The sequence below is a fragment of the Amblyraja radiata genome, chromosome 9 (genome assembly GCF_010909765.2).
Source record: "Amblyraja radiata isolate CabotCenter1 chromosome 9, sAmbRad1.1.pri, whole genome shotgun sequence".
Classification (NCBI taxonomy): domain Eukaryota; kingdom Metazoa; phylum Chordata; class Chondrichthyes; order Rajiformes; family Rajidae; genus Amblyraja; species Amblyraja radiata.
The window spans coordinates 59,625,976-59,643,517 of NC_045964.1; the positions used below are offsets into that span (position 1 = coordinate 59,625,976).

The 17,542-nt window shown below is 48.1% G+C and overlaps 1 protein-coding gene across 5 annotated transcripts in view; it reads left to right on the plus strand.

The window, feature by feature from the left end:
* cep128 (centrosomal protein 128) overlaps nt 1-17,542 on the plus strand; it is a 401,773-nt gene that overhangs the window by 351,657 nt on the left and 32,574 nt on the right. For 2 of the 5 annotated variants that reach the window (XM_033027567.1, XM_033027568.1), the window contains exons 19-20: nt 4,629-4,652; nt 15,999-16,076. The exons of 1 other annotated variant lie outside the window; for it this stretch is intronic. In XM_033027567.1, coding sequence (XP_032883458.1) covers nt 4,629-4,652; nt 15,999-16,076 — 102 coding nt within the window. The remainder of the gene's footprint in view (nt 1-4,628; nt 4,653-15,998; nt 16,077-17,542) is intronic. 2 more of the 5 variants (XM_033027570.1, XM_033027569.1) reach the window with 2 other exon arrangements.

Below are 17,542 nucleotides of genomic sequence, written 5' to 3' on the forward strand. Positions count from 1 at the left end.
GTTTCAATGAGATTCCCTCTCATAGAAACATAGAAAATAGGTGCAGGATATTCGAGCCTGCACCGCCATTCAATATGATCATGGCTGATCATCCAACTCAGTATCCTTCTAAAAGTTGCCTGATAACAGCCAGGAAGAAACTGTCCCTGAAACTGGAGGTACAGATACATGATTAGGCAATAACGTTGAATGCAAGATAGTGAAGTCCGATCAAAGATTGCCCGAGGGTCTCCAATGAAGTAGATAGTGGTTCAGGACTTCTCTCTGGTTGTGGTAGGATGGCTTCAGAAAGGATTGATAGAAGAAGAATAGCCAGGTTGGCAGATGGAAATTTCATTTTTTGCTCTTTCAACCTGACTGATCCATCATATCAATGAGCCAGTTACATTTATCACTATCATCAGGACATTCCATTAAATTAAATCAAGATAACCCAGTGGTATGAATATTGATTTCTCTAAATTCAAGTAGGCCCGGCATTCCCTCTCTCTCCATCCCCCCCCCCCCCCACCCAAGTCGCACCAGCTTCTCGTTCTCACCCAGCAAACAGCCAACAATCGCCTGTTTCCTTTATCTTTGCATATCTTTTGTTCATTGTTCTTTATCTCTCTACATCACCGTCTATAGCTCTCTCGTTTCCCCTTTCCCGTGACTTACAGTCTGAAGACTTTCAGTCTTACAGTCGCCCATTCCTTCCCTCCAGAGATGTTGCCTGTCCCGCTGAGTTACTCCAGCATTTTGTGTCTGTCTTCGGTTTAAACCAGCATCTGCAGTTCCTTCCAGCACAGGGTGCAGGTGAGAGTGAGAGGCCAGCTGAGTATCCCCAGCCGGGCCACGTTTAAGCAGGCATGTTTCAAGTCAATATGTAATAAAGCACACAATCTTGTCACACCACCGGTCACGGTGGCGCAGCGGTAGAGTTGCTGCATTACAACGAATGCAGCGCTGGAGCTCCGGGTTCGATCCCCACTATGGGTGCTGTCTGTACGGAGTTTGCACGTTCTCCCCGTGACCTGCGTGGGTTTTTCTCCGAGATCTTTGGTTTCCTCCCACACTCCAAAGACGTACAGGTTTGTAGGTTAATTGGCTTGGTATGAATGTAACAATTGTCCCCAGTGGGTGTAGGATGGTGTTAGTGAGCGGGGATCGCTGGTCGGCGCGGACCCGGTGGGCCGAAGGGCCTGTTTCCGTGCTGTATCTGTAAACTAGACCAAACTAAACTTAGAGCCACATTTTCTTCAGAGTCACTGGCATCAATAACCTAATCACCAATACAAAACATTTAATTACACTATCAAAACATAAAGGGCGGCACGGTGGCGCAGCGGAAGATCTGCTGCCTTACAACTTAATGAAAACGGAGATCTATGAGTTGTATCAGCTCACCGCCACTTCCATCCACCTCAACCACTACGAAGCAGCAACACAGCTCAAGGGGTGGAACGGTGGTGCAGCGGTAGAGCTGCTGCCTCACGGCACTGGAGTCCCAGGTTCGATCCTGACTACGGGTGCTGTCTGTGGGTGGTGTTTACATGTTCTCCCCATGACCGCATAAGGATTTCTCCAGGTGCTCCGGTTTCCTCCCACACTCCAAGGACGTGCACTCGCTCTCTCTCCCCCTAACTCTCTCTCCCCCCCCACTCTCTCCCCACTCTCTCTCCCCCAACTCTCTCTCCCCCTAACTCTCTCCCCTCCACTCTCTCCCCCTAACTCTCTCCCCCTAACTCTCTCCCCCCCACTCTCTCCCCCCCCACTATCTCCCCCTAACTCTCTCCCCCTAACTCTCTCCCCCCCACTCTCTCCTCCAACTCTCTCTCCCCTTCACTCTCTCGCCTCCACTCTCTCCCCTCAACTCTCTCTCCCCAACTCTCTTTCTCTCCCCCTCTACTCTCTCTCCCCCCCACTCGCTCACCCACTCTCTCCCACACTCTCTCTCTCTCCCCTCCACTCTTTACCCCACTCTCTCCCCTCCACTCCACTCTCTCCCCTCAACTCTCCACTCCCCACTCTCTCCCCCCCACTCTCTCCCACCAACTTTCTCTCCCCCACGCTCTCCCCCCACTCTCTCCCCACCCCACTCTCTCCCCCCCACTCTCTCCCCCACTTTCTCTCCCCCACTCTCTCTCCCCCCCACTCTCTCCACCCCACTCTCTCTCCCTCACTCTCTCTCCCTCCCTCACTCTCTCCCCCAATCTGTCTCTCTCCACCACACTCTCTCTTCCTCTCACTCTCTCTCTCTCCCCCTCGCTGTCTCTCCCACACTCTCTCTGCCCCTTCCTCTCTCCCCCCCTCTCTCCCCCTCACTCTCTCTCCCCCACACTCTCCCTCTCTCTCTCCCCCTCACTTTCTCTCTCTCCCCGAATCTGTCTCCCCCACTCTCAATCCCTTCCCCTTTCACTTCTCCTCTCTTTAGCTGCACTCTTTCCTTTTCTCTTCAACCTATCTTTTCATATCTCTCTCCCCTGGTATCGGACATGAGTGAAAAATCATCCCTTTACTGTCAGAGTGCTGCTCTCCGAAACCCATTACATTAAGGACGGTCACGGTGGCGCAGTGGTAGAGTTGCTGCCTTACAGCGAATGCAGCGCCGGAGACCCCGGATCGATCCCGACTACGGGTGCTGCCTGTACGGAGTTTGCACGTTCGACCCGTGACCTGCGTGGGTTTACTCCGAGATCTTGGGTTTCCTCCCACACTCCAAAGACGTACAGGTTTGTAGGTTAAATGGCTTGGTATGAATGTAAAAACTGTCCCCAGTGGGTGTAGGATGGTGTTAATGAGCGGGGATCGCTGGTCGGTGTGGGCACGGTGGGGCCGAAGGGCCTGTTTCCACGCTGTATCTCTAAAACTAAAAACTAAAAAACTAAGTAAAGGCTCGCTTAGATTTTGTACATTAACCTTGTGATTGAGAATAATGTTTAGTTAGTTTTTGAAGGCAAGGATAATATATTGAGTGGAAACGGTAACTATTTATTTGACTCCACAGGCTGAAGGGGTGAAGAAAAAGAATAGAATTTAGTATAAGTAGCAATAGTTTATTCCAGCAACTGTCTTGAAATGTGCTTTGGCATTTGAGAATTGCACATTCATGCTAATTCAGCATTTTGACTATATTAAAGATAACAGAGATATGCGGAAATGCGAAGATGATTCTATTTATAGCAAAGCATGATAACTTGGCAATAAAATGTAAAGGGGAAAAAATACAATGAGTAGGAAGGAACTGCAGATGCTGGTTTCAACTGAAGATAGACACAAAGAGCTGGGACAGGCAGCATCTCTGCAGAGAAGGAATGGGTGACGTTTCGGGTCGAGACGCTTCTTCAGACGAGTCAGGGGAGAGAAAACCGAGAGATATAGGCGATGATGTAGAGAGATATAGAACAAAGAATGAAAGATATGTAAATAAAGTAACAATGATAAAGGAAACAGGCCATCGTTGGCTGTTTGCTGGGTGAGAATGAGATGCTGGTGTGACTTGGGTGGGGGAGGGATAGAGAGGGCGTGCCGGGGTTACTTGAAGTAAGTAAGTAAGTAAGTTTATTGGTCAAGTATTCACATACAAGGAATTTGCCTTGGTACTCCGCCCACAAGTTAGAGAAATCAATATTCGTGCCACTGGGCTGTAAGCTGCCCAAGCGAAATATGAGATGCTGTTCGTCCAATTTGCGTTTAACCTCACTCTGACAATTGAGGAGACCCAGGACAGAATACGAGTTCTCCCACATTTTCTACATAAAACTACATTTTATCTCTGTTTGCTCTGTTGTCACCATCTCCCAGCCAACAACGATCTATTCCACATTCACCTTGATCTCCATTCCCTTTGCCCTGTTTTCACACCTTCACACTTCCTTATCTACGTATCTCCCTCTCCCCTGACATCAGTCTGAAGAAGGGTCTCGACCCGAAACGTCACCCATTCCTTCTCTCCAGAGATGCCGCCTTGCCCCGCTGAGTTACTCCAGCATTTTTGTTTCCAGCTTCGGTTTAAACCAGCATCTGCGATTGCTTCTTGCACAGAATATGAGTGTTTAATCTGAAATCTGAACAGACACGGGGGTTTCTATCAACATCTGTAACAGAGTAAAGACGGTCTCGGTGAGTCTGACAACATTAATGTTCCAGGAAATGAAGATCTATCACCCTGGACACCAGGCTTGAATAAAATGGAAGAAAAACTCAAAGCATTCAAAAGATAGGATCATATTGAATGGCGATGCTGGCTTGAAGGGCCGAATGGCCTACTCCTGCACCTATTGTTTCTATGTTATAAGAGCAGAATTGGGCCGTTCGGCCCATCGAGTCTTCTCCGCCATTCAATCTATCTGTCCCATCTTCTCTCCCCACGGTTCTGCAAGGTGCCCCATCTCATTCCAATCCCCCTGTTGAAAGTTACTGTTCAATCTGCCTCCAACACTCTTTCAGGTCGAGGGGCTCCACATTGTAATAAATCTCCGCACGTCTGAGACATGAACCTGTGCTTCCTATCTAAAGACCCTGGCAACGGTGGTGTATTTTTAGCGCGCCTAATTTTAATTTTAGTTATAAACGGTTCAGTTCCGGGATAGATGCCAGTTATTTCAGAGCCGGTTGAGTGATTCACCGTTTTGCTTTATTTTGTACAGGATCGGATCGCAGATTTAGAAGCAGTGAGTACCATCTTCAGAGTGTATCTGCCTGCGTCTGTGTGTTTTATGACTGCCCTTTGTTTGCGAGTAGTTGCCTCTTATATCTGTAAAGGGCCTGTCCCACTTGGGCGTCTTTTGCGCGTCACGCAGGTGGCGCGCGAAGATGTTGTGAATCCTAAAATCCTGGGGCAGCGCGCGCGACCGCGTGTCGCTGCCTACGTCACCGAGCACCATGCTCGCGTTATGCATGTCACGCGCCATGACGCGTAAATGATGACGCGGAAATTACACCCAAGTGCGACAGGCCCTTAAGAAGGAACTGCAGATGCTGGTTTAAACTGAAGATAGACACAGAAAGCTGGAGTAACTCAGCGGGACAGGCAGCATCTTTGGAGAGCAGGAATGGGTGAGCTATTCCTTCTCTCCAGAGACGCTGCCTGTCCCACTGAGTTACTCCAGCTATTTATGCCTCTTATATTTGTTCTCTAAGTGTTTAGTTTAGAGATACAGCGCGGAAACACTTCTTACTTTATGATATTCCCTTATCGTGTATCTATACACTATAAATAGATCGATTGTAATCATGTATTGTCTTTCTGCTGACTGGTTAGCTCGCAACAAAAGCTTTTCACTGTACCTCTGTACACGTGACAATAAACTAAACTGAAACTGAAACAGATCCTTCGGCCCACCGAGTCCGTACCAACCAGCGATTCTCGCACACTAACACTATCCTACACGCACGAGGGACAATTTACAATTATATCAACTCAATTAACCTACAAACCTGTACGTATTTGGAGTGTGGGAAGAAACCGAAGATCTTCACACAAAGGGTGGTGGGTGTACGGAACAAGCTGCCAGAGGAGGTAGTTGAGGCAGGGACTATCCCAACATTTAAGAAACAGTTAGACAGGTACATGGATAGGACAGGTTTGGAGGGATATGGACCAAACGCAGGGCAGGTGGGATCAGTTTACCTGAGACATGTTGGCCGGTGTGGGAACGTTGGGCCGAAGGTCTTGTTTCCACACTGTATCACTCTATGACTCTATCTTGGAGGAAACCCACGCGGTCACAGGGAGAACGTACAAACTCCATACAGACAGCACCCGTAGTCGGGATCGAACCCGGGTCTCTGGCGCTGCAAGCGCAGTAAGGCAGCAACTCTACCACTGCGCCACCCAGTGTGGCCAAATCCAACCTGGTAACACTAGTCTGAGCTTGCAGAGTCGTACAACCCAGGGCTCCTAGAACACAGCACCGGAACAGGCCCTTCAGCCCACAATGTCTGTGCCGAACATGATATCAAGACCAACTCTTAAGTGCCTACACATAATCCATATCCCACCATTGCCTGCATGTCCATCTAAGTCTCCTCAATACCGCGATTGTATCTGCCTTTATCACCAGCGCTTTCTGGGCACTCACCATCCTCTGTGTAAAAAAACTTGCCCCACGCATCACCTTTAAACTTTTTCCCTCTCACCTTAAATCTACGACCTCTAGGATTTGATTTTTCCATCCTGGACTGCCCTCTCTATGTCTCTCATAATTTTACGTACTTTTATCAGGTCTCCCTGTGACCTCCGTCCTTCCTGAGAAAACAAGTCTGTCCAATCTCTTCCATGGAGTGTGGAAATAGGCCCTTCGGCCCAACCTGCCCATACCGACCAACTTGTGTCAAAAACCCGGGAAGCTGGTGCTAAAACTGCCTGATCCAGTCATTGTTTTGTTAAACCTTCCCTGCACCATTTCCAAATCCTCCACATCCTACCTGCAATGTGGTGACCAAAACTGCACGCAATACTCCAAATGTGGCCTAACCAAAGTCCTCTAAATCTACGTCCTGACTCTTGTACTCAATGCCCCCACTGGTGTAGGCAGGCATTTCCTTTATCATTGTTTCCTTTTTGCACATTTCATTAATTTGTTCTAAATCTCTCTCTACATCATCATCTATATTTCTCATTTCTCTCTCCCTTGACTAGTCTGAAGGAGGGTCTCGACCCGAAACGTTTCCCATTCCTTCTCTCCCGAGATGCTGTCTGTGCCGCCGAGGTAGCCCACCATTTTGTGTCTACCTTATACCTTTCCCCTACAACACAGGGTATGTTGGAAAAGGAACATTTTTTGTTATGTTTGCCTAGCATGAGTTGCTTACCATGCATCCTTGATGGAAGTTTGGCACGGTGGCTCAGCGGTAGAGTTGCTGCCTCACAGCGCCAGAGATCTGGGTTCGATCTGGGTGCTGTCTGTACGGAGTTTGCACGTTCTCCCCGTGACCTACGTGGCTTTTCTCCGAGATCTCCGGTTTCCTCCCACACTCCAAAGATGTGCAGGTTTGTTGGTTAATTGGCTTAGCATAATTGTAAATTGTCCCTAGTGCGTGTAAGATAGTGTGCGGGGATCGCTGGTCGGCGCGGCACAGGCCAATACTTTCAAGAGAGAGTTAGATAGAGCTCTTAAAGATAGCGGAGTCAAGGGATATGGGGAGAGGGCAGGAACGGGGTACTGATTGTGGATGATCAGCCATGATCACAGTGAATGGTGGTGCTGGCTCGAAGGGCCGAATGGAAACATATAAGATTATTAAGGGTTTGGACAGGCTGGAGGCAGGAAACATGTTCCCGATGTTGGGGGAGTTCAGAACCAGGGGCCACAGTTTAAGAATAAGGGGTAAGCCATTTAGAACGGAGACGAGGAAACATATTTACACACAGAGAGTTGTGAGTCTGTGGAATTCTCTGCCTCAGAGGGCGGTGGAGGCAGGTTCTCTGGATGCTTTCAAGAGAGAGCTAGATAGGGCTCTTAAAGATAGCGGAGTCATGGGGATATGTGGAGAAGGCAGGAACTGGGGTACCGATTGTGGATGATCAGCCATGATCACAGTGAATGGCGGTGCTGGCTCGAAGGGCCGAATGGCCTACTCCTGCACCAATTGCCTATTGTCTATTGACTCGGTGGGCCGAAGGGACTGTTTTCTCGCTGTATCTCGAAACTAATCTAAATGAAACTAAATTTGTATTCATGCTCAATAGGATCATCCATGCAGTTTAAGACTACTCATTATGCCATTTAAAATTATAAAGAGGAAAGTATGATTGTTTGAATACAAACTACCAATCCAATGAATAGTTACAGTACATTAGGAAACTATTCAGCCCATTAATCACTTTGCCCTCTTTGTGATATCAACAAAAAATTCAGTCCAGTTAGATATGCATGATTTGTCTTTGATAAATCTGGCCTGGTTTTTCTTTATTCATCCACAGTGCTGCCTTCTCTTTATTGATCCACACATTTCAGAGAGACAATTCATTTTGGCTCGGATTATTCTTCTCCCACCGCTGAGGTTAAACTGACAGCTCTGTCATTGCTGGGTCTATGCATCCATTTTGATTTTGAACAAGTGTTTTGTTGTTAAAAGATACAAAGTGCTGGAGTAACCCAGCAAGTTTTTGTTTTTAACGTTTAAGTTTTAGAGGTACAGCTCGGAAGCAGGCCCTTCGGCCTACCGAGTCAGCGTTGACCAGCGATCCCCCCACACAATAACACTACCCAATAGACAATAGGTGCAGGAGTAGGCCATTCGGCCCTTCGAGTCAGCACCGCCATTCAATGTGATCATGGCTGGTCATCCCCAATCAGGACCCCGTTCCTGCCTTCTCCCCATATCCCCTGACTCCGCTATCTTTAAGAGCCCTATCTAGCTCTCTCTTGAAACTATCCAGAGAACCGGCCTCCACCGCCCTCTGAGGCAGAGAATTTCACAGACTCACCACTCTCTGTGAGAAAAAGTGTTTCCTCGTCTCCGTTCTAAATGGCTTCCTCCTTATTCTTAAACTGTGGCCCAATCAACACACACACCAATTAACCTACTAACCTGTAGGAAGGAACTGCAGATGCTGGTTTGTAAACCAAAGATAGACACGAAATGCTGGAGTAACTCAGCGGGACAGGCAGCATCCCTGGAGAGAAGGAATGGGTGATGTTTCGGGTCGAGACCCTTCTTCAGACTCTGAAGAAGGGGCTCAACCCGAAACATCACCCATTCCTTCTCACCAGAGATATTGCCTGACCCGCTGAGCGACTCCAGCAATTGGTGTCTATCTTCCAACATAATGTTATTGGCTATCTAACCCTGGATCCCAAGTGATCTCACCTTCTGGACAAAGCTACAATGAATGAATGAATGAATGAATGAATGAATGAATGAATGAATGAATGAATACGTTTATTGGCCAAGTATATTCACATACAAGGAATTTGCCTTGGTGCTCTGCCCACAAGTGACAACCCGACATACAGTGACAGTTAGGAATGACACACGCGAGACCTTGTAAAAAGCCTCACTAAAGTTCATGTTTACAATATCTCTGTTAACTCAATATCTCAAAAATCTCTATTAACTTCAGAAATTACATGGATAGGACAGGTTTGGAGGGATAATTACCAAACGCAGGCAGGTGGGACTAGTGTAGCTGGGACATGTTGGCCGGTGTGGGCAAGTTGGGCCAAAAGGCCATTTTCCACGCTGTATCACTCTAAGAATCTATGACTCTAAACAGACCCTTCATCCCACTGAGTCCGCACCAACCAGGGATCACCGCACATCAACACTAGCCCACACACATCTGGGACAATTTCTACATTTACTCCAAAGCCAATTAACCAACAAACCTGCACATCTTTGGAGTGTGGGAGGAAAATCGAAGATCCCGGAGAAAACCCACGGGGAGAACGTACAAACTCCGTACGGACAGCGCCCGCAGTCAGGATTGAACCCGGGTCTCTGGCGCTGTGAGGCAGCAGCCCAACTCAGGCAAGAGCCTGAGAATAAGGATAGGTGATGATTTCAGTCGGGATCCTTCTTCACACTGATTGTAGTAGGGGGAGCTATGGTGGAAGAAAGCTGGAGGAGAGGTGGGTGGGTGGGTGGGGGCAGGAGAAAGCCTGGCAAGTGACAGGTGGATACAGGTATGGACGATATGATCGGTAGATGGGTGGAGTGCGGAAGGGATCTGACCCAAAATATCACCTATCCACGTTCTCCAGAGATGCTGCCCGTCCCGCTGAGTTACTTCAGCACTTTGTGTCTATCTTTGTAAACCAGAGATGTTGCCCGTCCCGCTGAGTTTCTCCAGCATTTTGTGACTATCTTTGGTATAAAGCAGCATCTGCAGTTCCTTGCCACACGTTCTGCCTGCAGTTTCCTTGTGTCCAAGTGTTTTAACATTTGCAGTTTGTCCCTTGGCACACCTCCGCATGGGGTGGCACGGTGGCGCAATGCTGGAGTTGCTGCCTCACAGCGCCAGAGACCCCGGTTCGATCCTGATTAGGGGGCGCTGTCTGTATGGAGTTTGCACGTTCTTTCAGTGACCGCGTGGATTTCCTTCGAGTGCTCCGCTTCCCTCCCACATCCCAAAGACGAACAGGTTCGTTGGCTTTGGTGAAATTGTAAAGTGTGTGTAGGATAGTGCTAGTGTACAGGGTGATCGCTGGTCAGCACGGGCTCGGTGGGCCGAAGGGCCTGTTTCCGCGCTGTATCTCTAAACTAAACTAAATCAAACATCAATGGAAGATGGACACAACATGCTGGAGTAACTCAGCGGGACGGGCAGCATCGCTGGAGAGAAGGAATGGGCGACGTTTCAGGTCGAGACCCTTCTTCAGTCTCGACCCGAAACGTCACCCATTCCTTCTCTCCAGAGTTGCTGCCCGACCCACTGAGTTACTCCAGCATGCTGTGTCTACCTTCGGTGTAAAGCAGCATCTGCGGTTCCATTCCTGGACATCTAAATTACCCCATTGCAGGCAGTCTTTCTTGACAAGTCAAATAGAAAGCGCTCATAAAGTACCTGTGTGATGCCCTGGTGCTTAAAGTGCCAATGTCTTACTTGTTCCCTGATTAGCCCTGTCTCCCTTTCATCTGAGCTGTTTGTCTGCTCAGCAAAGCCCTTTGGATTCTCTTTGATGTTAGCTGCCAGTCAAATCTCTCTTTGCGTAAGATATTTTCAATTGTGATTTCGCTGGTGATGTTTCAATTCATTGTCTGTTTCGGGTTCAGGGATTTATTACTGCCCACTGAGGTACAGTGAAAAGCTTTGTTTTGCATGCTATCCAATCCAATCAGATAAATACAATCAAGGCAAAGTCAAGTATAAAAGAATGAATGAATGATTGAAAAAATGTATTGGCCAAGTATTCACATACAAGGAATTTGCCTTGGTGCTCCGCCCGCAAGTGGCAACAATAGACAATAGACAATAGGTGCAGCAGTATGCCATTCGGCCCTTTGAGCCAGCACCACCATTCAATGTGTTCATGGCTGATCATCCCCAATCAGTACCCAGTTCCCGTCTTCTCCCCATATCCCCTGACTCCGCTATTTTTAAGAGCCCTATCTAGCTCGCGCTTGAAAGCATCCAGATAACCTGCCTCCACCGCCCTCTGAGGCAGAGATTTCCACAGACTCACCACTCTCTGTGAGAACAAGTGTTTCCTCATCTCCGTTCTAAATGGCTTACTCCTTAATCTTAAACTGCGGCCCCTGGTTCTGGACTCCCCCAACATCGGGAACATGTTTCCTGCCTCTAGTGTGTCCAAGCCCTTAACAAGATTCACCACCCTCTGACTAAAGAAATTTCTCCTCATCTCCTTCCTAAAAGAACGTCCTTTAATTCTGAGGCTATGACCTCTAGTCCTAGACTCTCCCACTAGTGGAAACATCCTCGACACATCAACTCTATCCAAGCCTTTCACTATTCTGTACGTTTCAATGAGGTCCCCCCCTCATTCTTCTAAACTCCAGCGAGTACAGGCCCAGTGCCGACAAACGCTCATCATATATTAACCTACTCATTCCTGGGATAATTCTTGTAAACCTCCACTGGACCCTCTCCAGAGCCAGCACATCCTTCCTCAGATATGGTGCCCAAAATTGTTCACAATATTCTAAATGTGGCCCGACCAGCGCCTTATAGAGCCTCAGCATGACATCCCTGTTTTTGTATACAAGCCCTATTGAAATAAATACTAGCATTGAGTTTGCGTTCTTTACTACCGATTCGAATTGCAGTGTGTTGCTGTTTGTACAATCAATAGACAATAGACAATAGGTGCAGGAGTAGGCCATTCGGCCCTTCGAGCCAGCACTGCCATTCAATGTGATCATGGCTGATCATCCCCAATCAGTACCACTTTCCTGCCTTCTCCCCATATCTCCTGACTCCACTATCTTTAAGAGAATCTCAACAATCTCTCCAGCCAGTCACTTAAACAAGAGGAAGAAAGATTCTCAGGGGAGTAAGAGGCAACCGTGGCTGACAAGGGAAGTCAGGGATGGAATAAAACTAAAAGAAAAGGTGTATAACATAGCAAAGAGTCGCGGGAAGCCAGAGGATTGGGTAACTTTCAAAGGACAACAGAAGGTAACAAAAAGGGCAATACGGGGTGAAAAGATGAAGTACGAGGGGAAGCTGGCCAAGAATATAAAGAAGGATAGTAAAAGCTCTTTAGGTATGTTAAGAGAAAAAGATTAGTAAAGACAAATGTGGGTCCCTTGAAGGCAGACACGGGTGAAATTATTATGGGGAATAAGGAAATGGCAGAAGAGTTGAACAGGTACTTTGGTTCTGTCTTCACTAAGGAAGACACAAACAATCTCCCAGGTGTACTAGAGGACATAGGATCTAGGGAGACAGAGGAACTGAAAGAAATTTGCATTAGGCGAGAAATAGTATTGGGTAGACTGATGGGACTGAAGGATGATAAATCCCCAGGGTCTGTTGATCTGCATCCCAGGGTACTCAAGGAGGTGGCTCTAGAAATCGTGGACGCATTGGTGATCATTTTCCAATGTTCTATAGATTCAGGATCAGTTCCTGTGGATTGGAGGGTAGCTAATGTTATCCCACTTTTCAAGAAAGGAGCGAGAGAGAAAACGAGGAATTATAGACCAGTCAGCCTGACTTCGGTGGTGGGGAAGATGCTGGAGTCAATTATTAAAGAAGTAATAACGGCACATTTGGATAGCAGTAAAAGGATTGGTCCAAGTCAGCATGGATTTATGAAACGGAAATCATGCTTGACTAATCTTCTGGAATTTTTTGAAGGTGTGACAAGAAAAATAGATGAAGGAGAGCCAGTGGATGTAGTGTATCTGGACTTTCAGAAATACTTTGATAAGGTCCCACACAGGAGATTAGTGGGCAAAATTAGAGCACATGGTGTTGGGGGTAGGGTATTGACATGGAAAGGGAATTGGTTGGCAGACAGGAAACAAATAGTAGGAATAAACGGGTCCCTGTCAGAATGGCAGGCAGTGGCGAGTGGAGTGCCGCAAGGCTCGGTGCTGGGGCCGCAACTATTTACAATATATATTAATGATTTAGATGATGGAATTAAAAGTAACACTAGCAAATTTGCAGATGACACATAGCTGGGTGGCAGTGTGAACTGTAAAGAGGATGCTCGGAGAAGACTTGGACAGGTTGTGTGAGTGGGCAGATGCATGGCAGATGCAGTGAAATGTAGATAAATATGAGGTCATCCACTTTGGCGGCAAGAACAAGGAGGCAGATTATTATCTCAATGGTGTCAGATTAGGAAAAAGGGAAGTGCAACGAGACCTGGGTGTCCTTGTACACCAGTCACTGAAAGTAAACATGCAGGTACAGCAGGCAGTGAAGAAAGCTAATGGCATGTTGGCCTTTATATCGAGAGGATTTGAGTATAGGAGTAAAGAGGGCCCTGTACAGTTGTCCAGGGCCCTGGTGAGACCACATCTGGAGTATTGTGTGCAGTTTTGGTCTCCTAATTTGAGGAAAGCTATTGAGGCAGTGCAGTATAGGTTCACAAGGTTAATCCCCGGGATGGCGGGACTGTCATATGAGGAAAGATTGGAAAGACTAGGCTTGTATTCACTGGAATTTAGAAGGATGAGATGGGATCTTATAGAAACATATTAAATTATAAAAGGACTGGACAAGGTAGATGCAGGAAAAATGTTCCCAATGTTGGGGGAGTTCAGAACCAGGGGCCACAGTCTAAGAATAAAGGGGAGGCCATTTAAAACTGAGATGAGAAAATTAGTTTTGAATTTGTGCAATATCTGCCATAGAAGGCAGCAGAGGCCAAATCACTGGATGGATTTAACAGAGAGTTAGATAGAGCTCTAGGGGCTAGTGGAATCAAGGGGTATGGGGAGAAGGCAGGCACGGGTTGCTGATTGTGGATGATCAGCCATGATCACAATGATTGGCGGTGCTGGCTCGAAGGGCCAAATGGCCTACTCCTGCACCTATTTTCTATGTTTCTATGTAAGACATGTTTGAGGATCTGGTTAAAACAGAAATGTTATATGAGCTTTCTCGCTGAAGTCCCTGCTCATGGTTGCTGCCTCACAGCGCCAGAGACCCCGGTTCAATCCTGACTACAGGTGCTGACTGTACAGAGTTTGTATGTTCACCCCATGACCTGCTTGGGTTTCCTCCGGGTGCTCCGCTTTCCTCCCACACTTCAAAGACGTGCGGGTTTGTAGTGTGTTTGCAGGTTTAGCTTCTGTAAAATTTCCACTAATGTGTAGGATACAAAACGGGGATAACATAGAACTCGAGTCCAGGTGATCGTTGGTCGGCACAGACTTGGTGGATCGAGGGGCCTGTTTCCAAGCTAAATCTCTAAACTAAAATGCAAGGTTAGGTGTGAGTAGATGCACATTGAAGCTTTCCTTCCAGTGCACCACACAATAGATAATAGACAATAGACAGTAGGTGCAGGAGTAGGCCATTCGGCCCCTCGAGCCAGCACCGCCATTCATTGTGATCATGGCTGATCATCCCCAATCAGTACCACGTTCCTGCCTTCTCCCCATATCCCCTGACTCCGCTATCTTTAAGAGCCCTATCTAGCTCTCTCTTGAAATTATCCAGAGAAGCGGCCTCCACCACCCTCTGAGGCAGAGAATTCCACAGACTCACAACTCCTTGTGTGAAAAAGTGTTTCCTCGTCTCCGTTCTAAACGGCTTACCCCTTAATCCTAAACTGTGGCCCCTGGTTCTGAACTCACCCAACATCGGGAACATGTTTCCTGCCTCTTGCCTGTCCAAACCCTTAATAATCTTATATGTTTCAATAAGATCTCCTCTCATCCTTCTAAACTCCAGAGTATACAAGCCCAGCCGCTCCATTCTCTCAGCATATGACAGTCCCGCCATCCCGGGAATTAACCTTGTGAACCTACGCTGCACTCCCTCAATAGCAAGAATGTCCTTCCTCATATTAGGGGACCAAAACTGCACACAATACTCCAGGTGTGGTCTCACTAGGTACAACCAGAGTCAATAGTTCATAGTTGAGGTTAATGTTGAGAAGCATTCGAGAGCCTGATGGTTGTTGGGAAGAAGCTGTTCTTGAACCCGCTGGTCACGGTTTTCAGGCTCCTGTTCCTCCTTATCGAAGGTGGGTGTGGAATGAGAGCGTGACCAGGTTGGTGTGGGTCTTTGATGATACTGGGTGCCTTTTTCAAGCAACTCCTCTTCTAGTTGCCCTTCGATGGTGAGGAGGTCAGTACCCACGAGGGACTGGGCAATGTCCACCCTTCTTTGTAATCGCCTTCGTTCCCGGGCGTATAGGCTACGGCTCAACTAGTCAATAGGTCCTTTACCTGGTCACACTGGTCAACCTGAGGAGCACCTTCAGCAACAGACTGGTTCCATCAAGATGCAGCACAGAACGCCACAGGAGAACCTTCTTCCCTGTGGCTATCAAACTGTACAACTCCTCCCCCTTCTGTCGTGGGGTAGGGCAGGGGTGGGCAATCTTGGTCTGCATAGGGGCCAGGGACGCATGTCTGTGAGCTGATGGCCGGGCCATATCTATCACGTGTACACATGGATCCCGCCCCGGTAGACAAAAATGCTGGAGAAACTCAGCGGGTGAGGCAGCCCCATGCAATCTGTTTCTCCAGCATACTGTCGATTTTTCCAGCATCTGCAGTTCTTTGTTGAACGTGTTCACAGAAGGTGCGCGGCTTTGCCGGCGGCTTTGCGCAGGATGCGGTATAGTCAGAGCTCGGCTGCGCGCTCGGGGCGGGCGCTCGGCGGGACGGATGATTTCGGGTTATGGGCGCATTCGGCCCGGGGGCCGCAGATTGCCGACCCCTGGGGTAGACTGATCAAACCTCCCCTTCTAAGGAAGTGTGGGGTCACGGATGGGCTTTCTTTGTGAACACGTCACTTGTGTTGGATATCACGGGCAGATCCTCAGAGCCAACGCTCACGTTCGTACTCAGTTCGGGTTGGCCTCACCGCTGCGATCCACTGGAGTGAGTCTGAGTGTGTTTTCATTTTGTTCTGAATTTAGAGCACTCAATTGGCATTGGATCATCTTGAATCAGTACCAGAGAGGCTGAGTGTGCTGGATGACATCCGCGATCCGGAGGTAAAGACACTTCATGGTTGTTTTCAGAATAAATGTGAATGCTAAATGTGGAAGAATTGAATTGAAGAAAGATCCTTGTGGTGAAAGAATATAACATCATAAGTTCATTAGTTCTAGGAGCAGAATTAGACCCATCAAGTCTACCCTGCCATTCAATCATGGCTGATCTATCTCTCCCTCTCAAGCCCATTCTCCTGCCTTCTCCCCATAACCCCTGACACCCGTGCTAACATACAAACCTGGACATTTTTTACATTTATCAAGCCAATTAACCTACAAACCTTTGGAGTGTGGGAGGAAGCCGAAGATCTCGGAGAAAACCCACGCAGGTCACGGGGAGAACGTACAAACTCCGTACAGACGGCACCCGTAGTCGGGATCGAACCCGGGTCTCCGGCGCTGCATTCGCTGTAAGGCAGCAACTCTACCGTTGCGCCACCGTGACCGCCCTGAAGCTTTTAGATAGGCACTTGGGCATGCAGGGAATGGAGGGGGGATGGATCACATGGATGCGGAGGAGAATAGTTTAGCTTGGGATCATGTTTGACAGGGACACTGTGGGCCGACGGGCCTGTTGCCGCACTGTACTGTTTTGTGTTCTATGTTCTGAGGTACAGCTTCATAACATGTGGGTCAGAATGGACGTGTTTTGTACCAGTCTCATATCCTTGCTCCAGTGGTATGAACATTGACTTCACTAACTTCAGGTAACCCTTGCTTTCCCTCTCTCTGCATCCCTCTCCCATCCTAGTTCCCCGCCCAGTTCTACTGTCCTCCTGATTAAATATTACTGATATTAAGAGACAGTTGGACAGGTCCATGGATAGGACAGGTTTGGAGGGTTATGGACCAAGCGCAGGCAAGTGGGACTAGGGTAGTTTGGGACATTGTTGGCCGGTGTGGGCGAGTTGGGCCAAAGGGCCTGTTTCAACATTGTATCACTCTATGACTCTCCCTATGACTGTGTGTATGCCTCCTCACCTTCCACGTGGCTAGCAATGACCTATTCAACGTTTCCTTGATCATCGTCCCCTTTGATCTGTGTTTCACACCTTACCCGTCCATATCTCGAGACTCCCTCATCCCCTGACTGAAGAAGGGTCTTGACCCGAAACGCCACCCATCTCTGGTGAATGTGCTCCCTTTTTAAGTTTAGTTTAGAGATACAGCGCAGAGGCAGGCCCTTCGGCCCACCGCATCCGCGCCGACCGGCAATCCCCGCACATTAAAGCCCCTGTCCCACTTAGGAAACCTGAACGGAAACCTCTGGTGACCTTGCCCGCGACCCAAGGTTTCCATGAGGACGCCGGAGGTTTTGGGCACTCTCCCTAATGGTTGAACGTGGTTTCCGCATGGTTGAGGCTTCTTCTAGGTTGCTTCGATTGTTTCAACATGATCAAACCCGGCCTCGACTAAAATTAGGTTGCCGTTTGGTCGAAGCCAGTGGAGTGGGGTCGCTCTTTACT